Raw genomic sequence first — 19,114 nt, forward strand, 5'->3', positions numbered from 1 at the left:
GCCAGGGGAGCGCACTCATGGGAACCGGATTTGCTGGTACCTTGATCATGGACGTCCAGACTGAGACAAAATAAATGTCTGATGTTTAAGTCGCCCAGTCTGTGGTATTTTATTGTGGCAGCCAGAGCCAACTTATATAATATGTATAACTTTACAAGAAAAGGCCAAACATTTTCCCGTAGCGCCTCTTGTACTTTATACTCCCACAGCAATGTATGACAATTATGTTTGCTCCACAGCCGTCCCAACATTTGGGTGTCAGTCTTTTGAATTTTAGCCAGTCTGTGTAAAAGTATCTCATTGGAGTTTTGATTTTCATTTTCCCAACAACTAACAATATTGAGGAACTTTTTTCATGTACTTATTGACTGTTTGTATATCTTCTTTCATGAAGTGTCTGTTAAGTCATTTGCCCATTTCTATTTATTTGTTTATTAATTTAGTTTTTCGGTTTTAGGAGTCATATATTTCATATAGGAACCTTTTGATAGGTAGATGTTTTGCAAATACTTTCTCCCAGTCTATGGTTTCCCTATTCTTTAAAAAAATGTTTTTCGGTCTTTTTTTTTTTTTTTTTTGCGGTACGCGGGCCTCACACTGTTGTGGCCTCTCCCGCTGTGGAGCACAGGCTTCGGACGCGCAGGCTCAGCGGCCATGGCTCACGGGCCCAGCCGTTCCCCGGCACGTGGGATCTTTCCGGACCGGGGCACGAACCCGTGTCCCCTGCATCGGCAGGCGGACTCTTAACCACTGCGCCACCAGGGAAGCCCCTGGAGTATTCTTTGTAAGAAGATTTTTAATTATGAAATTCATTCCTTTCGAAAATCTAGAACTATGTAGATTTCCTAAATATTCTCGTTTAGTTTTGGTAAGTTGTTCTTCAAGGAATTTGTCTAATTTATCTAATTTGTTAAAATTTTTGGACAAAGTTTCATAAAATTACAAAATTTACAAAATCTACAGCATCTGTACTGAATTCCTTTTTCATTTCGTATATTGGTAATTTGTGTTCCTGCTCTTTTTTTTATTATGGTAAGATACACATAAAACTTATCTTAACCATTTATAAGTGTACAGTTCAGTGATATTAAATAGCTCACATTGCTGTGCAACGATCGCCAGCATTCATCCCCGTTAATTCTCATCATCCTGTGAAACTGAAACCCTACACCCATTCACATCGTCTCCCTATTTTCCGCTCTCCCAGGCCCTGGCACCCGCCACCCTACTTTCTCTAGGAGTTTGACCACCTTCTCCTACCTTTCCGGCTCCAGCCACCACCTGCCCCACCCCCATAGCAGTGGCCAATAACGTTATTGTTTTTCTTTAAATCCCAAACTTCCTCTCAGAAGTTTATAAATAAAAAAATCACTCTGCTTCCATTTGTCAACTGGAAAGAACGACACAAGGTTCACACTTCACAGTGTGATTGGGAAGGTTAACTGAATTATTACAAGAAAAGCACAAGAAGGCGGGTCCTGCTCCGGAAATCAGCCGCTTCTGTCATTCATAGCGGGTTTCTGACCCCCAGACCGGGATGGCTCCCGCTCCCCGTGGCCTGCGCCGCCACCCCGCCCCCTCCCCGGGCTGCCCCCAGCGCCCGGGGACGCGAGCCCGAGCCCGCACGCTTGGAGCGCAGCGCCCGGGCTCGCGCAACGGCCGAAGGCGGGATCCGCGAGGCGCGCCTGCGCTGGGCGGTCGGTCCAGGACCGAGTCTTCGCCGGGATGCCCCCGAGCGCACTGCGCCTGCGCAGTCCAGGGCGTTGGCTCCCCTCTCCGGACAGCGGGGCGTGTACGGCGGCGCATGCGCGCGAAGCCGGTTCCAGGGCGGGGCTTTCTACTCGGGCAGCCTGCGCACATTGCGCCTGCGCGGGCTGAGGGCGGCGGCTCGGGTTCTTGGTGGGTGCTGGCTGCCCCTCCGTGTCGGAGGTGTGGACGCCAACCTCAGCGGAGAAGCGCGGCTGAGGTAGGTTTCCCGTGGGCAGCTCGGGCGGCTGGACCGCGCGTAGGGCAGGACATGCCAGGTGAGGGGTCCTCGCCCGAAGTGTGCGTCAGCGGGCGGTCCGAGGCCGCCGCCCCCTATCGAGATTTCTCCGCGCCTTCCCGCCTCTGTGCTGACCTCGAGCTTGGGGCCCCGCCCCCGCCAGGGCCACGCCCTCCTGCCGAGCACGCCTACGGCGCCACACCCATCGCCCCGCAGCCCCGCGATCTCCCCAACCACGCCCACAGTGCCCCGCCCTTCCCCTAGCCCCGCCCCAGTGCCACGCCCACATCCCGTCGGCCTTTGGCTTCCGGGCCAATCTCCCACCCTCTCAGAGAGCAGGTCACATTCCCTTCCCTCACTACCCATTCTGCTCACGCGTCACGCCCTGCCCCTCCCTTCATCCTCTCTTCCCGTGTTTCTCTCCCCACCCCGTTGGCCACCTGCCCTTCAGGATCCTTGGCCCTCTCCCCCAACCCTGCCCCGCCCCTCAACCGAGCTCCGCCCCATCCAGGCCCCGCCCCATTATCCCGCCCCGCCCACCCTGGCCCCATCCGTCAACCCGGCCCCGCCCTCCCACCGGCCCAGCCCCATTCTGGCCCCTATGCAGTGTTTCCAGCGAAAATGCAATGCATGTGTATTAGTATTTATAATTACAAACGTCACCCAAAGAAGTATTGGGTCTTGATTGATAAAGTGAAGCCCTCATTTTAAACAAAGAATTGCTGTATAATTGAAAAAAACACACATCCATCTCAGAGCGTAGTATGGGTTACACTGTCACTGGAAAAATAAGATTGAGAATGAGAAGAAAAGCCTCTGGGAGATGCAGACCTTGGTTCCTGTTAGTGGAAACACTTTAAAGCCCCAGATAGGAAATCCTAATTGGAGTTAAAGTAGTCAGGGCCCCAAGGAAGGAATTGACATCAATTTATTGTTTTAATTCAACCCAGTGATCTAACAGAAACTAACAGTCTTTGGCCAATGAACAGTTAACACCTTGCAGGCTAGTGATGAAAATATACACTGTTTGGAGTTCATAAATTTTAAATGCTTTCAGTTGATTTTGTAAGAATTGTGTTTATAAATTTCATTTCTGTTCATTTACATTTACTTCCATTTGGTAGAGGACCTTTTTCGTGGACTTTAGAAGTTATGTGGACTTAATTATTATGCAACATAACAAGCATTTTCTCATTCTCTTTTTAAAATAGAAATGGAGGGGAAAATGAAACATTAAAGCAGCAGCTATGTGCAGATCCCAAAGGAATTATGGCAACACCAGGTGACTGCCCCAGAAGTGAGTTGCAGGTAATTTCGGTTCTGCTGTGTGAGAACTTGTATTTAAAGACCAGGACCATCACAGAGAGTGGAGCTCAGCCCAGCGTGATGGCATTTTCCTTGGACCTTAGAGGGTGGCCACTAACCAGGGGATGCTTAAATAAAGGAAATGCACAGTGTGTAAAGGTCACACATGACATTCTGAAATGGGCACTGTAAACACTTCCCAGGAATCTAGGGTTCCATTTTTGGCACTTGAGCTGGTGAAGAAAGCACATTTTTTTTTTAGTTGTTTAAAAACATCCCAGACATAATATGTTAGAGACAGGTTGGACATTAGAAAAGATTTATATATTCATACTGTTTATCTGCCTGGGACCACATATAATTTCATTCAAGTTAACAGTAAAAAAAAAAGTCACCTTAAATTTAAAGGAATGTCAATTATGTAAAATTAAGAACCAGAATACTCTAATAAATAATGTTTTTTAAAAAACATTTTCATGTCTGTGATGTCAATTTTAACATTTTTTTTCTCTTTACATTCTAATTATTGTTCTAAATTCATTTGGGTTTTTATATATAGAAATTTTATTTATAGTTGGATCATTTCATTAATCTGTTTCTTAAAATTATGAAAATATGATTCTTAAAATATGATTAAAATTAATCATAAAAGTTTTAATTTCATGGATCTCTTAATTTTCTTTTGAGAAATTTAAGAACTACTGGAACATTTACAGAATAACATTGCAGACATCAAGTATCAATACATATTACACAGAAGTGGAAACTTGCTAACATTTTGTTATATTTACTTCAGAATATAAGTATATATATGAATAAAAAAACATAAATAAAGTTTGTTCCCCAACCCCAGTCCCATTCTTCTTCCTCTGTCTCAAGTGCAAACACTACTGTGAATTATGAATTGATATTTGTGCTTCTGCACCATCTTTTATACTTTTATACCTTAAGTAGGCATCTTTGAGCAGCATATGATACTGTTTTTGTGTGCTTTTTAGAATTTACCTAAGTGGTGTCATAGTCTGTGTGTGCTCTGCAGCCTGCCTTTTCCACCTGCGTTACTTTTGAGGGATTTGTCTTTAATGTATGGGTACAGCTGGTTTAGTCCTGAAGGATGGTCCCTGTAGTGTGTTCCTTATATGAAATGTATCACATTCACAGGCAGGTATGTAGGTCTATTCAGTCTTACTGTTGTACGTTAGGTATATACCACATTTTATCTCTTTCCCTTTTTTTGGACACTTACATTGCTTCCAGTTTTTCTCTATTTCAAACAGTGCTGCAGTGAACATCCTTCAGTGTGTCTCTTTGTGCACATGTGCTCCAGGGTATTTACCCAATAATGGCATTGTAGGATGGAAGGGATTGCATATTTTCAGTTTTACTAGATAATGAGCAATTGTTCTCCCAGGTGGTTTACCAGTTCACAGGTCTGCCAGGAGCCCAAAGTGCTTGCTAACACTTGAGAACATCAGGCTTTTTAATTTTGGTCAGTCTGTGGGTTAGAAATGGTATCTTGTGATTTTAGTTTTCCTGGTTATTTATGAGTCATGGTAGTATTTCAATAATATTTGTGTTCATCCTGGTAATAACATTCTTCATCACAGAAGAGATGCCTGATAGTTACAGTTTGCGTTTTATCTTTTTAGGATTTTATCAATTTTATGTTTCAAAGAAACCTTTGTTAATTTTCTCTTTGTCCATCTGTGTTCTATTTCATTGATTTCTGCTTTTATATCCTTTATTCTATTCTATTTGGGTTTAATTTTCTCTTTTCATAGCATCCTGAGATGGAAGCTTGGATCACTGATTTTAAACCTTTCTTTTCATATATATTTGTGTGTGTGTGTGTGTGTGTATGTATGTATATATATATATATATATATATATATAAAATCTCTTTAAAGCTGTAACTTTTCCTCTATTCACTGCTTTAGCTGCACCTCACACATTTAAATGCATTGTATTTTCATTATTGTTCACTTAAAATACTTTCTAATATATCACAATGGAAATTAGAAATTTTCCGGGCTATTCAGAAGTGTGTTGCTTAATTTCCAAACGTGGGAAATTTTATATTTTTGTTAGTTAATTTTGGTTTGATTATGTTTGGTCAGAAAATATAACATTTCAATCTTTGGAAATTTATTCAGGCCTGCTTTATGGTCTCATCGTAAGGGTTATTTAGTGGATGTTCCATGGGCACTTGCAGAGACTAAGTTGTTCTGCAGTTGTTGGGTGTAGTGTTCAATGTCTTCACTGTCAAATGGGTTATTAGTATTGCTCAAATCTATATCCTGTTTGATGTTTTGTCCATTTGTTCTATCAATTACTGAGAGATGAGTTTCAAAAATCTCCACAGTGACTGTGGATTTGTCTGTTTTTTTTGTTATTTCCTTTTGGATCTATCTCTTTTTGCTTCATATATTTTGAATCTCTGTTATTTGGTGCATATGTTTAGGTTAGTTTTTGTTTTCTAGATTAGTTGACCCTTTTATTTTTATGAAGTCTCTTTTTACCTATTAATACTTCTTGCCTTGCATCTACTTTGTCTTAGTGTTTGCGTGGCACACAGACACATATATACCTATATTTTCAGCCAAACTAACTCCATATATTTAAAGTGTTCCTCTTGTAAAGAGCTTATAGTTATGTCTTTTATTTTCCTGTCGGATAATATTTGCCGTTTAATTGGAGTATTCAGTCCATTAACATGTAACATAAGTCTAACATGAGCCTAACATCTTGCTGTTTGTTTTCTGTTTGTCACAATTCTTCCTTTTTACCTTTCTCCATTCTTGCCTTCGTTTAGATTAATAAAACATTCTCTGTAATTCCATGTTATCTCCTCTGTTGACTTTTTAGCTGTACCTTTTTGGGCTGGCCAGAAAGTTTGCTTGCGTTTTTCTAAAGATGTTATGGAAAAACCCGAACAAGCTTCTTGGCCACCCCAATATTATTCTGATGGTTACCCAAGAAATTACGATATGCATCCTTAACCTATTCTAGTCTTTTTTTTTTGACCACTTCACAAGAATCCTCTAAATTAGTTCCATTTACCAGCCGCTATTTTTGTGCTGTTGTTGTAACATATTTTACTTCTATATATGCTATAAACCCACAATAAATTATTATTGTTTCTCTATACTATCAAAAGTCTTTTTTATAAAGTATAAGTAATAGTGTTTCCCCACATGTTTACCTTTTCTGGAGTCTTTACACCTATTCCTCTGGCAAAAATTAAAGACGGTTACTCCGTGCACTGCTGCTGAAGTGTGAAGTGCCACATCCTTTATGGAAAGAATCTGACAAATGTTTGAGTGAAAACTATGTTTATGTTTCAGCCCTGTCACTCTGTCTCATAGAGATAAAATGTCATCATGTCAGGATAAATGTGCACAGACGTTGTGGCGGTAGAAGACCGGACATCCAGAGCAAGTCCATCAGTCGAAGATGACTTAAGGCTCAGGCAGAATCCCCGCTGCGGAGTGTTATGTAGCCATGTGTTATGTATGTACATGTGTACGTACGTAGCATATATGCGTATGCTATGTAGAGTTCTGCAGGTGGGGAGTTTGCCACAAGTTCTTGTGTGAGTGAAAAAGAAAAAATTTTTTAAACTGTCTGGTATCTTTTACAAAAAGCCATGTCAGGGCTTCCCTGGTGGCACAGTGGTTGAGAGTCCGCCTGCCGATGCAGGGGACATGGGTTCGTGCCCCGGTCCGGGAAGATCCCACGTGCCGCGGAGCGGCTGGGCCCGTGAGCCATGGCCGCTGGACCTGGGTGTCCGGAGCCTGTGCTCCGCAACGGGAGGGGCCACAGCGGTGAGAGGCCCGCATACCGCAAAAAAAAAAAGCGATGTCAAAAGAAAAAATGCACGTGTGACACGAGCACGGGAGGTGTGGGGACCCTCCTCCCTCTCCATGTACACCAGGCAACCATGAGGGTCGGGGGTGTGGGGGGCCGGTGACAGACAGCGCGGGTGGAGCCGCACAGGACGAGGGTGAGCAGAAACGAATCGCGTTACTGTGATAGGAAAATGTGCAAAGGATACAAACAGGTGATTATTAAAATAAAAAAGACGACCAGTGTATAGGTAAAATCATGTTTGATCACTAATAATCAAAGGAAGGCAAATGGAGGTAACCAAGAGGTAATTTCTTGCCTTCAGACTGGCAGAGGCTGCAGTGATGAACATCCTCTATTGATCAGGCGCGGGGAACTCACGAGGCTATGTCCTCGCGTGCAGGAGCTCGAGCGGCCGCCCCATGGAAGGCATCAGGTGGTGGTGTCAAAGCCGTAAAAGACCTTGACCCTCAGTGTCATATTCAGGAATTTGTCCTAAGAAAACTATCAGGGACAGACCGATTCATATTCAAGTTCACCTTAACATACTTTATACTAGTCAAAACTGAAAACAGTTTAAATGCTTATAGGAGATTTGATAAATAAGTTACAATAATTCATGGAATGGAATACTGTGAGATACTGAAAATGTGCTTAGAAGTGTATTTAATGATGGGGAAAAATGTTCAGAATTTAATAAGTGCAAAATATGTCATGAGGCAGAATCTTATGATCCGGGTAAACACCATATAAGGAGGTATTGCGTGTGCACGTGAAGAAAGCCTGAAGCGCTGTAATGGTTGCATGTTACCGTCATTGATCTCTGACCAATGAGCAAAGCTCACACTTAGTTTTAATTTTCCTCTTTGTGCTCTTGTTCTTCCACACATTTTCTAAAATGAACATGAATGATGGTTACGTTTAGGAAAATCTGTTTAAACGTATGTCCGGGCGGGGTTGCTGCAGTGAACTGGATCGCGAGCTGGGGCCCTGCCGCCTCTGGTGTGGCCTCCAGGGAGACCCGTTTGGACACAAAGGGAGGCTGGCCGCGTGCAGCGGAGACCCAGGGCGCGCTCTCCAGTCCTGAGCAGCAGTGCGCCCCGAGGGCTGCGCCCTGCCCCCTGTCGGCCCGCAGCACGGCTGCCCAGCTCTGCCCTCGGGTCTGACACCCAGACAGGGCTGCTTTCTCCTGGGCCGGTCACCACCTTCAGAGCGTTGCTGCTGATGGGGTCAGTCACTAAGTGGTCACTCACGGTGCCTCCTGTTCTTTCTCTGACGTTCACTTAAGGATGCGAGTCATTTTGTACTAGAGACTAAAGTCAAGGTGGAGGAAGGGTGAGATCCTTTCATTCTGCTGGTGGAGACGACCCCAAGTGTTTGTAGGATGAAAACGTGGTCACGTGAATCTTGATTTGAAACCATCCTAATAACCTGGAGCCAAGAGAGACAGACAGAGACAGAGAGGCAGAGGTGGAGAGAGACAGAAACAGAGATGGAGACAGAGATGGAGAGGGACAGAGATGGAGGAGACGGAGACAGAGAGAGAGGCAGAGACAGACAGAGACAGAGACGGAGAGGGACAGAGGCGCAGAAAGAGGCAGAAACAGAGGCAGAGACAGAGATACAGAGAGGCAGAGACAGAGACGGAGACAGAGATGGAGAGGGACAGGGACAGAGACGGAGATGGAGATGGAGACAGAGAGTCAGAGACAGCAGAGACAGACAGACAGAGAGGGACAGAGACAAACAGACGGAGACAGAGACAGATGGAGAGGACAGAGGCGGAGAGAGAGACAGAAACAGAGATGGAGACAGACGGGGAGGCAGAGACAGGTGGAGTGAGACAGATGGAGAGACAGGCAGAGAGAAGGGAGGAGAGGAAGGGCAGCCCCACAGTCACCTCCCTTTCTCCCTTGCTTTGAACAGGAGGGAGAGGACCCCGTCGTGCAGGGCGAGGAGGGGAACCTCCAGGGTACTGTGCACCCCGAGGAGTTCGTGGCCATCGCAGACTATTCTGCCACCGATGAGACGCAGGTAGCCATGTGGGTTATGCTTTGTGGATTCAGCATGTTCAGGGACAGGATTAGATGTAAAATTTGCAGAAGTCATAGCAGATTTAAATAAAGAAGTATTCAGATACTTCACTGCCACAGGAGACCTGTGGGTGACCCTCCCAGCCTAACAAATTCGGGTCCCAAGCCTGATGTGAAGGATTCCCGGGTGAGGAACGGGGGGTGGAGGTACCTGCTTCAGTTTCTGCTTTGAAACCCTTACTTAGAACCTATTCCAATTAATGAAAAATTGGGTGTAAATAAAAATATCTACTTGAATGTAGCATTGTTTACTTTGTAATAGGAATTTCTTAGCATAAGCCTCCAGTAAGCGAATCAGCTACCACCTAGCTGAGTTACGGTGAAGAGGCTGTTAGAAATTTTGTTCTAAGAAATTTACACTGTTTGAAAATGTTTAATCTTTTTTTTTAAAAAAATATCAATTAAGGTGTGCTTTTGTTTTGTGTAGATATTCCACAAAAATCTTAAAATCCTGGTATCATTTTCATATCTTGTCAGTTGATGCATTTACCCATTGACTCCTTTTCGAAATTGCTGTGATTTGGGCCCCAGTGATGGGGGATTTATCACGGAAATACGAACTGCAGGTTTTTCTTTAATTTTCATTTCTCCGTATGTTTTTATAGCTCAGCTTTTCGAGAGGAGAAAAAATTCTCATCCTGAGACAAACCACCGCCGACTGGTGGTGGGGTGAGCGTGCCGGCTGCTGCGGGTACATCCCTGCGAACCACCTGGGGAAGCACCTGGAGGACTGGGGCCCCGAGGACTCGTGGCAGGACGAGGAGTACTTCGGCAGCTACGGGACCCTGGTACTGCCTCCCTTGCCCGCCCAGCCAGCTGGCGCTAGCTTCTCGCTAGTTTTAGGTTCTAAGTTTAAAAATAATTTCTGGGCTTCTACGCATCATTCAGAGCAGGGCCCACAGATGTTTTCTTCACCTTAGCTGCACAGCCCTGCCGTCCACATGCTGAGGCAGCTGTACAAAATTTCAAGTGAGCAGGGCTGCGTTCCAATAAAACTTTATCCATAGACACTGAAATTTGACTTCCATATGATTTTCATGTGTCATATTCTTCTTTTGATTTTTAAAAACCGTTTAAAAATGTAAAAGCCATTCTTAGCTTGTAGGCCATATAAAAGCAGGTGGAGGGCTGGACTGGCCCACGGGCTGTAATGTGCAGACCACTGGTTTAGAGATATTGTTTGAGCAGTGGAGTTATGAACCTTTCTCAGTATTTAAAAAAAAAAGTAATAACTTTTACATTAAAAATGAAATACAAAAAAATTATATAAATCAACAGTAATACCTATAAATAACTAGCTTATTAGTTTGTTTTTTTCCAATGTGAATAAAGACCCAAAGTCCTGTGGTCCAGACAACCCTGTTTATATTTTAAACTAAATAAAACTAAATGCATGATGAACGTTGCAAATACAATGTTGAGTGAAAGAAGGAAGACATCAAAGAATACCTTATGTTTGATTCAGTTATATAAGTTACAAGGCAGTGTTAAAAGGTGCTGCCTATGAATGTACGTGTGAGTTGTGGAGCTCTCGAGAGCAGGGGCCTGATTCCCCTGAGAATCTGGATGGTGGTTACTGGTAAGGGGGTGTTCTATGTTTGGCAAGGCCGGGTGAGATGCTCAGGGGTACTGGCAGGGTTCTGGTGTGGGTACAAGAGTGTTTGGAATGTGACTGTGTTAAGTAAACTCTAAAGTACTTTTTAGTGTACTTTTTTGTAGGTGTGTCATATTTGACAATTAAAAATGTTAAAGGAAATGAGAACCCACTGATGTGTGTACATATTTAGAGGTTTCCGTCTACTAAGAAAGACATAGCGGCACCTGGAGTCTGTCTCCTCACTGTGCTCCTTGAGATTTCTTTCAGCAACAGTGCTTGCGCTTCTTCCAAATCTAAGCTGCATCTGTTTTATTCTTTTAAATTTATAGAAGAGGAATAGTGTCACACACAGTTTTTCACCTTGCTCTTCTCACGCAGCGGTACTGTTTTGAAGGTCTGTTCTTTACAACAGCTGCGGAGTATTGTGTTGATTTGAAAAGGATCATATTTAGTTTTCCTCACAGCAAGCAATGCTGTAATGGATGTCCTCCTACATGAATCCTGCTAAACCTTTGCTGGACTTTCCACTGGGTAAATCTGAAGGGTGTATGTATGTGTTTCTTACTTGGGTGGATCTTGCCAAGTTGGCCGCCAGAAGGATATCAACAGCATAGAAGGTGTATCTCACCACCACAGGTCTTCAGAGTGAAAAGATTTCCAGTCTTAAAGGTGAACTATGTACCTCGGTTTTGGTTTCCATTTTTTAAAGTGAGCTTGATCTTCTTTCATATCTTATTGGCCTTTTGTATTTCTTATTTTTTGATAGACTTTCATATAATTTGCCCATTGTTTGCTTGCTTTCTGTCAATTTATGTGTTAAATAGGCAGTTTAGCTTGTATTTGTATCTATCACACTGACCATTTGCTGCTGTTTTTCCCCCATGGAACTTTTTATCTTTATATGGTCTAATTTGTCCTTCTCTTCTTTGTAGCTTCTGCGTTTGTGTCCTATTTTCAAGGCCTTCACTCCGAGATTATAAATATCCATGCTTTCTCTTAGAACTTTTGTGATTGCATTTTTTTAACAATGAAATATTTAAATCAATCCGGGATTTACTTGTAAAGAATAAGGTAAAATTCGACTTAATTTCCCCACAAATATACAGCTGTTCCAGCTTTTGGTTAATCTTCCTTTTCTGCATAATGTGAAACGCTCATTTATCATATGTCAAATTGTTAGGGTCTGTTTTGGGAATCTCTGTTCTGTGTCATTTATCTGGTTATTTCTTCTGCAGGTCCAAATGCTTCTCAATGATTGGAAGAGCTAGGCCTCTAGCAGTTCTCCTAATTTTTAGCATTTTCATGGCCTCGTCTGTTTATTTTTTTGAAACTGTTGCCAGCAAATTTTGGCTCCCTGTGCACCGATGCCGAATAGAAATACAGAGACAGAGATTTGGAGGATAAGAAATAGAGAGGCTTTGTATTTTCTTTGCCAGGCAAAGGGAAGACCCAGCAGGCTAGCGCCTCAAGAACTGTGCCCCCGTGTTCTGGGGAATTACAGGGGGTCTGGTAGGTGGAACTCACAGTCCAGGATAAGTGATAGGATCAAAGTGGTGAAGGTCTTGCATTCTTCTTCTTCTTGCAGTATTTTAAAACAGTCACTGCTGGCGTCAGGCAGCCTGGTAATTGGGTCCATTCATCTCTGGGTTATCGGCGGCCTGCGACCTTCTTTCTGAAATGTAAACAGCTACAAGGGGTGATTTGCTACAAGTGAATGCATCGAGTAAATGCCAGGTGCAGGGTACGATTCACGTGGAATCAGAGTAATTAACTTTGTTTAGCTTTGTGAAGGACAAGTCTAGCTACCAGTGTTTGTTAGTAGTAACAGCTAAAGAATAACCAAGATGCCTTAACTCTTTCAGGCCTGTTTATGCTGTTTCCCCCCCTGTTCATTGTTGCTCATTGTTCTTGTTTATCAGAAAAGTCTCATTTCTATTTTTGCTGCAACGAAACTAGTTTTATTATCGTTTTGTTGTGCTCCTGACTCCACGCCATCCAGTTGTCTGGCATTCTAATGTGTTACGTGGAAAACGTGCATTAATTTACGGAGAAGTGACATCTCTGTGATGACTTTTCTCATTTCTTAAGCCTTGTGTGATGTGTCGGAGTTTTAAGGTTTTGATCATACAGGGTTGTGTACCTTTCTAGGTAAATCTGTTCCTAGATATTTTTGTGCATTATTGTAAATGGCTGGGTGAAGTGTTCTATCAGTTGGATTAAGTTGGCTGAAAGTGTTGTTCACGTCTCTGTCTTTTCTGATTTTCTGCTTCTGTCAGTTGCTGAGAGAAGGGTGTCGAAGGCTCTGACTATAACTGGGAATTTGTCTGTTTCTTGTTGCAGTTTTACTGGCTTTTGCTTTGTGTACTTCAAAGCTCTGTTATTAGGTACAAGAATATTTAGAATTATTATGTCCTCTTGCTGAAGTGATCCCTGTCTTGTGACGACCTGATGCTCTTCGCTCTGAAGTGTATCGTGTCTGAGGCGAATGCAGCCATGCCGGCCTCCTCCGCTGGGGCCTCCGCATCCTGCTTCTGACTCCGCGTCAGGTGGCCCCGCAAGGCAGGACAGCTAGGTGTCAACTCCGTCCACCCCGGTGGCCTCCCTTTGTCCGTCTCCGAGGAGCCATGGGGCCCGCAAGGCCCGTGCAGGCCTCCTGTTGGTGCTGACCTGGTTTGGGGGGCCGGGCCGCCTGTCCCCCTGTGCGTGGTGCCACTTGAGCTGGGTCTCCATGGCGTGGGGCGTGGGGACGGGTGCTGGGGGTGCCGCCTCGCTTGCAGCCGGGGCTCCAGCAGCCTCTGTGGCCCCAGACTGTCTGGAGGAGCCTTGCTCTGCCTGCCTGGGGACCGATTCCCGTGGAGTGTGTCCTCAGGTTGGAAGTCCCGCCCGCAGTGCAGCTGGGGACCTGCGCTCAGGCCCGAGCGCCGGCGGGGTCGCTCCTCCCTCCAGTGCTGAGGCTCCTGCTGTCCCCAGGCAGCGAGGGGGGTCACGTGAAGGGCCTTGCAGGGCCCCGCTCGGAGAGGACGCGGCGGGGGCGTGCGCCTCCCGCAGCCTCCCCCAGTCTTGGCCGTTCGCTCTGGGCGGATCGTGGCCACGTTGCGTCTGGACGGCAACGTGGCCGTTCCTCCGCCGCCGTCTCCGTGGTCCACACCTGCCCCTCCGCTCGCCTGGCTGTTGGGGCGGTGCGGCGCGCTGAGCGGGGAGGGTTCCGGAAGCTTCCCTGTCATTCCTTCACTGTCTATTCTGACTTGTGTCTGCTGCATATTTTGGACTTTTATTTTTTAAACGCTGTCACTCGTAGTTTAGGTGTGGGGTGGTGGGGCCGAGCGGGTAGGTCAGGCTCTAACCCTCAGCCTTAAGCCAGAGCTCCAGCTGCAGGCAGTGACCCTCCCTTCATGTGTATTTCCCCTAGAAACTTCACTTGGAGATGTTGGCAGACCAGCCACGAACGACTAAGTACCACAACGTTATCCTGCAGAATAAAGAATCCCTGAAAGATAAAGTGATTCTGGATGTCGGCTGTGGAACTGGGATCATCAGCCTCTTCTGTGCACATTATGCTCAGCCTAGAGCAGTGAGTAGGAGGCAGCAGCTCTTTCACAACTTCGAAGCCGGGTCTTGGTGAAGCGCCCGCCTCGTAGGTGAAACCGGCGGCGCGTTCTTGTAGGCTGAGCCCGCCAGAGGCTGCGACGTGGGTTTCATGAGTCGCAGACAGCACAGAGTGAATAGGACAGAATAGAAAATATCCCAGTGAGTTGCAGCTGGTGGGCTGTGTTTGTGAAACTTATTTCAGTCACGCAAGGAGACACGTGCGTCCACGTGTCTGGGCTGGGCTGCTTGTGTAGACCACCGTCCCGTGTCCTCCCCCGCCGAAAGTGACCCTTGGCAGGGACAGGGTGGACCACTCTCTGGGACTCCTGCTGGGCTCCTGTCCTCCTGTTAAAGTCCGTCCGGGCCAAGGAGAGGTGCCGCCTCTCGACGGCCCCAGCACAGGTGGATGAGGTTCCTAGCTCACAGGTGCAACCGCAGGGCAGTGACCGTCTGAGTCCAGACCCTGCCAGGACCAGGAGGTAGCGTTCAGGACCTCCTGAGAATCTGGATTTGTAATTAGCCGCTGCTACCCTAAAAGTCTGACTGTTCACTTGAGTGCCAAGAATCTCCTGTGTCGGTTACCGAGTGTGTCGCTGCGTGTGTTGGAACCTGGGGCTCTGGGGTGGGTGGCCCACGTGGGTGCAGAGGCTTCTGTCCACCTGCAGCCCTGTGTCTGCGTTTAGGCAGAAAGTGGAGTTACGAGTAGAGGCAGGTCCTCCCAGGGCTCCGTCAGGTGGAGGCGGCACAGCGTGGCCATCCGCCGTCCAGCACGCTGCCTGCCTTCTGTTGCTGGCTCTGACTCAGCCGAGGAGACTCAGGCTTGGGGGAGTGGACAGCGGGCCGCCGTCTGGGGCTGGGGCACGCACGGATGGTGCTTCTGTCACGTGCAGGTGTACGCGGTGGAGGCCAGTGAGATGGCCCAGCACACAGGGCAGCTGGTCATGCAGAACGGCTTCGCTGACATCATCACCGTGTTCCAGCAGAAGGTGGAGGACGTGCTGCTGCCGGAGAAGGTGGACGTGCTGGTGTCCGAGTGGATGGGGACCTGCCTGCTGGTAAGGGGCAGCGGGCACTGCTGGGGCGGCTGCTCTGGGCTCTGGAATCTTCATAAATCATGATTCATTCTGACCTTTTTCCTAAGGTGATGTGTAGTTGATTTCTTGAGTGAACATTGGCTCAATGTCTTGAATATTTAACTGATTAAAAAATTGCCTTTATGAGAAATCTAAATCAAAGTTAATGTGACTTTCTCGTGAGTGATTTACATAAACTCTGTTCTCTTTGGGAACCTGCGAATAGCCAGTGCTTGGTGTGTGGCTTTTTAATGCCAGCAGAATCTTTGTCTGCAGCGCCTGATTTGCATCCGTGACCAGCTCGAGGCCCAGGCTCTCCCACATTCTCTCCCCAGTCTCACGTGGGTCGGGGTGGAGAGTTTTCTGGTTCTGCCCACCCACCCTGCTTACGAACTCTCTGTGCTCCGAGGGTAAGTGAGAGGTGGGTGGAAGCCGGACCTGCGGGTCTCCTCAGACCCTCAGCCCACCCCCCTTTCTGGCTCAGCAGTCTGAAGTTCAGTCTCTGTCAAAACCCAGAAAAATGACATCTGGGGGAAGGGGAGGAGAGCACCACCAGGGTTTCCAGCAAGAAATCCATTCAAATAGTAAGTGAGTAACTTGTATGAATAACAAGAATGCCGGCCCTAACTTCTTACAGATCGCGAAGATGAGGAAAATGATAGTAAATGACATTGGGCCTTTAGCCTCGTTGAAGTTGTGTTGTCTGGAGATAGAGTGTAAGTAGACCCAACATCCATGATAGAATTTTGTTGTTAATAACAGCTGTGGATTCCCAAGATGATGCACGGGAAAAAGGGACTTGCTACACCTTTAATCCATGAAGTGGGCATTAGCCTTTGCCCCCAGAACGCTAGCGTTCTTTCGGTAAATGTTATTGAGCACCTTGGGGTGGTGGGGACACAGAGAGCCCGGCTGCGGTGATGTGTCCTTTGGCGCAGTGCGGGTCGGGGAAGCCTGGCTGCTTAGGGTCCCGCTCTGCCCCTGGGAGGGTTATGTGGAGACAGAGAGGAGGGGTGAGGGGCGGGGAGGGGGAAGAGGGAGGAGGGGAGGGGTGCGGGGGGTGGAGAGGGGGCGGGGCGCAGAAACCTGGGACTCGGTGTCCTTGCCCCTATGTGCCTGAAGCCCAGTGGTGTGGGCCGGGGTAGGGACTGCATGTGTCCAGCGGGGGAGGCTGGGCTCGGGCTCTCTGCCTCCCCGGACGTGCGTGTGTCAGGTAGCCAGCCAGCGGCATCCAGGACTTGGAAGTAGTGGGGTAGGGGTCATGATGCGGAGGCCCCAGTGAGGCCTGCGGAGCAGAGGGGGGACGGTGCAGGGACCCCTGGGGCGTGCGGGGGAGGGGCCTTGGAGGCACAGCAGAGGCCACTGGGGATGCACCAGCCGAGGGGGCGGCTGAGGAAAGGGCTGGAGCGGGGCGGAGGGGTGGGCCAGCGGGGTTGGGGAGGCCTGTTCACCGGCAGATGCCGGGTCCGTGGAGGGGGCGTGGCCGGGCCGCTAGGGGGTGTGGTCACGGGGGGCAGCCGGAGCGGAGCACGTGCAACGAAGGGGTGGAGAAAGCCCGCGGCAGTCTGGTCCCCGCCTGTCCATTGCAGAACGTATGGTCAGAGGGGCAGTGAGGACTGTGGCGACAGGACAGTGAGGACAGCCTGGGGTACCGAGTGGCTCAGGGCGAAGTGCCTGACCACGTGGAACTGGAGGGTCTGGTGGTTTTGTGCAGACCGGGAGGGACCGTGTGGCGGTGGTGGCCGTTGTGGGCCAAGTGGCAGACGTGGAGACGGGGCTGTGAGTCCGGCAGTATCACAAATCCATCAGCTGGACCCTACCGTGTCCCACACAGAACCCTCCGTCCCCTGTGGCTGCCCCTCTTCTGTGCTTTTTTGCCTCCCTGGTATGTCCCCTCCTGTCCACTGCCTGTTCTCAGACCTCAGGTCCCCAGTCTCCCTCCCATCTTCCTACTCTGCTGCTGACATGTAGAAAGTTGGGGAAAAAACCCAAATATACGTGTATTTAGTTTATAATAATAAGAGGTTTCTAATCAGCGAGGTACAGCTATATAATCATTCAAAGATGGGGCCGAAGCAATTGATTATTTTGGAGAAAATGATTAGATTCCTCCTCATACCATATGCTGAAATAAATTCCAGATGGGTTATAGAGTTAAGCTTTTTTTTTTAAGGAAAGAAACATGAAACAATCACTAAAAATACATCTGATGTTGGAATGGGAAGATCTTTCTAAGAACAAAGCACATAGAGAAACTATAAAATATTTGATTAATTTTATGAGACCAGCATTACACTAATACCAAAACCAAAGTTAGTACAAAAAATGAAAACTACAGACCAGTAGCACTCAGGAACATTGATGTAAAAATCCTTGAAAATCATAGCAAATTGAATTGAGCAATACATAAGATGAATGCCACACTGCAACAGAGGAGAGATTATCTTCAGAATTCAAGGCTGGTTCAGTATATTAAAGTCATTCAATGTAATTGACTATTAATAATCTAAAGAAGAAAAATCACATGACTACCAATTAATGCACAAAAATTTGACAAAATTCAAAATACTTGAACAATTTCTGTTATGATTTCTTTTTTGACCCCTTGTTATTTAGAAGTGTGTTTAATCTCCAAGTATTTTGAATTTTACAGTTATCTTTCTGTTACTGATTTCTAGGTTACTTCCACTGTGGTCTGAGAGAAGACACTGTATGATTTCTATTCTTTTAAATTTGTTAAGGTTTGTTCTTGTCCCGGAATGTGGTCTCCCTTGGCGAATGTTCCGTGTGAGCTTGAAAAGAATGTGTATCCTGCTGTTGTTGGATGAAGTCGTCTATAAATGTCAATTATATCCTGATGATTGATGGTGGTGGTCAGTTCAGCTATGTCCTTACTGGTTCTCTGCCTGCTGGCTCTGTCCGTTTCTGGGAAAGGGTTGTCAAAGTCTCCCGCTATGACAGTGGATTGATCTGTTGGTCTTTGCAGTTCTATCACTTTTCTGCTCATGCAGTTTGATGCTGTGTTGTTAGGTGCGTACACATTAAAGATTGCTATGTCTTCTTGGAGAGCTGTCCCTTTACCATTGTGTAATGCCCCTCACTATCCCTGATCACTTTCCTTACTTTGAAGTCTGCTCTGTCTGAAATTAACATAGCTACTTCTGCTTTCTTTTGATTAGGGTTTACATGGTAAATCTTTCTCCATCCATTTACTTTTTTGTTTGTTTCTTTTGAGCTGCGCCGCACAGTATGTGGGATTTTAGTTCCCTAACCAGGGATGGAACCTGTGCCCCCTGCAGTGGAAGTGCAGAGTCCTAACCACTGGACCACGTCCCCCATCCATTTACTTTTAATCTATAACTGTATATTTAAAGTGGGTTCTTATAGACCACGTATAATTGTTTCTTGTTGTTTGATCCACTGTGACAGTCTCTCTTTTAATTGGTGTATTTAGACCATTGGCATTCAAAGTGATTATTGATATAGTTGGATTGATATCTACAGTATTTATTACCATTTTCTATTTGTTGCCCTTGTTCTTTTCTTCTTCTCTTTTTCTGCTTTTCTGTTTCTGTGTGTGTGTGTGTGTGTGTGTGTGTGTTTTAAGCAGCTAAAGGTAGGGAGTTTA

General features: G+C 46.3%; 1 protein-coding gene across 8 annotated transcripts in view; it reads left to right on the plus strand.

Annotated features, from left to right (window-relative positions):
• The first annotated feature begins 1,821 nt into the window (after positions 1–1,821).
• PRMT2 (protein arginine methyltransferase 2) overlaps positions 1,822–19,114 on the plus strand; it is a 42,784-nt gene continuing 25,491 nt past the window's right edge. For 4 of the 8 annotated variants that reach the window (XM_033856309.2, XM_019922946.3, XM_073804632.1 and 1 more), the window contains exons 1-6: positions 1,822–1,966; positions 3,196–3,292; positions 9,062–9,169; positions 9,834–10,016; positions 14,235–14,396; positions 15,304–15,468. In XM_033856309.2, the coding sequence (XP_033712200.1) occupies positions 3,254–3,292; positions 9,062–9,169; positions 9,834–10,016; positions 14,235–14,396; positions 15,304–15,468 (657 nt within the window). In that variant the 5' untranslated portion in view covers positions 1,822–1,966; positions 3,196–3,253. Of the gene's footprint in view, positions 1,967–3,195; positions 3,293–6,647; positions 6,800–9,061; positions 9,170–9,833; positions 10,017–14,234; positions 14,397–15,303; positions 15,469–15,762; positions 15,897–16,123; positions 16,203–19,114 lie in introns of those variants that run through there. The other 4 variants (XR_004526489.2, XM_033856310.2, XM_073804630.1 and 1 more) reach the window with 4 other exon arrangements.

The sequence above is a fragment of the Tursiops truncatus genome, chromosome 4 (assembly GCF_011762595.2).
Source record: "Tursiops truncatus isolate mTurTru1 chromosome 4, mTurTru1.mat.Y, whole genome shotgun sequence".
NCBI classification, from domain to species: Eukaryota; Metazoa; Chordata; class Mammalia; order Artiodactyla; family Delphinidae; genus Tursiops; species Tursiops truncatus.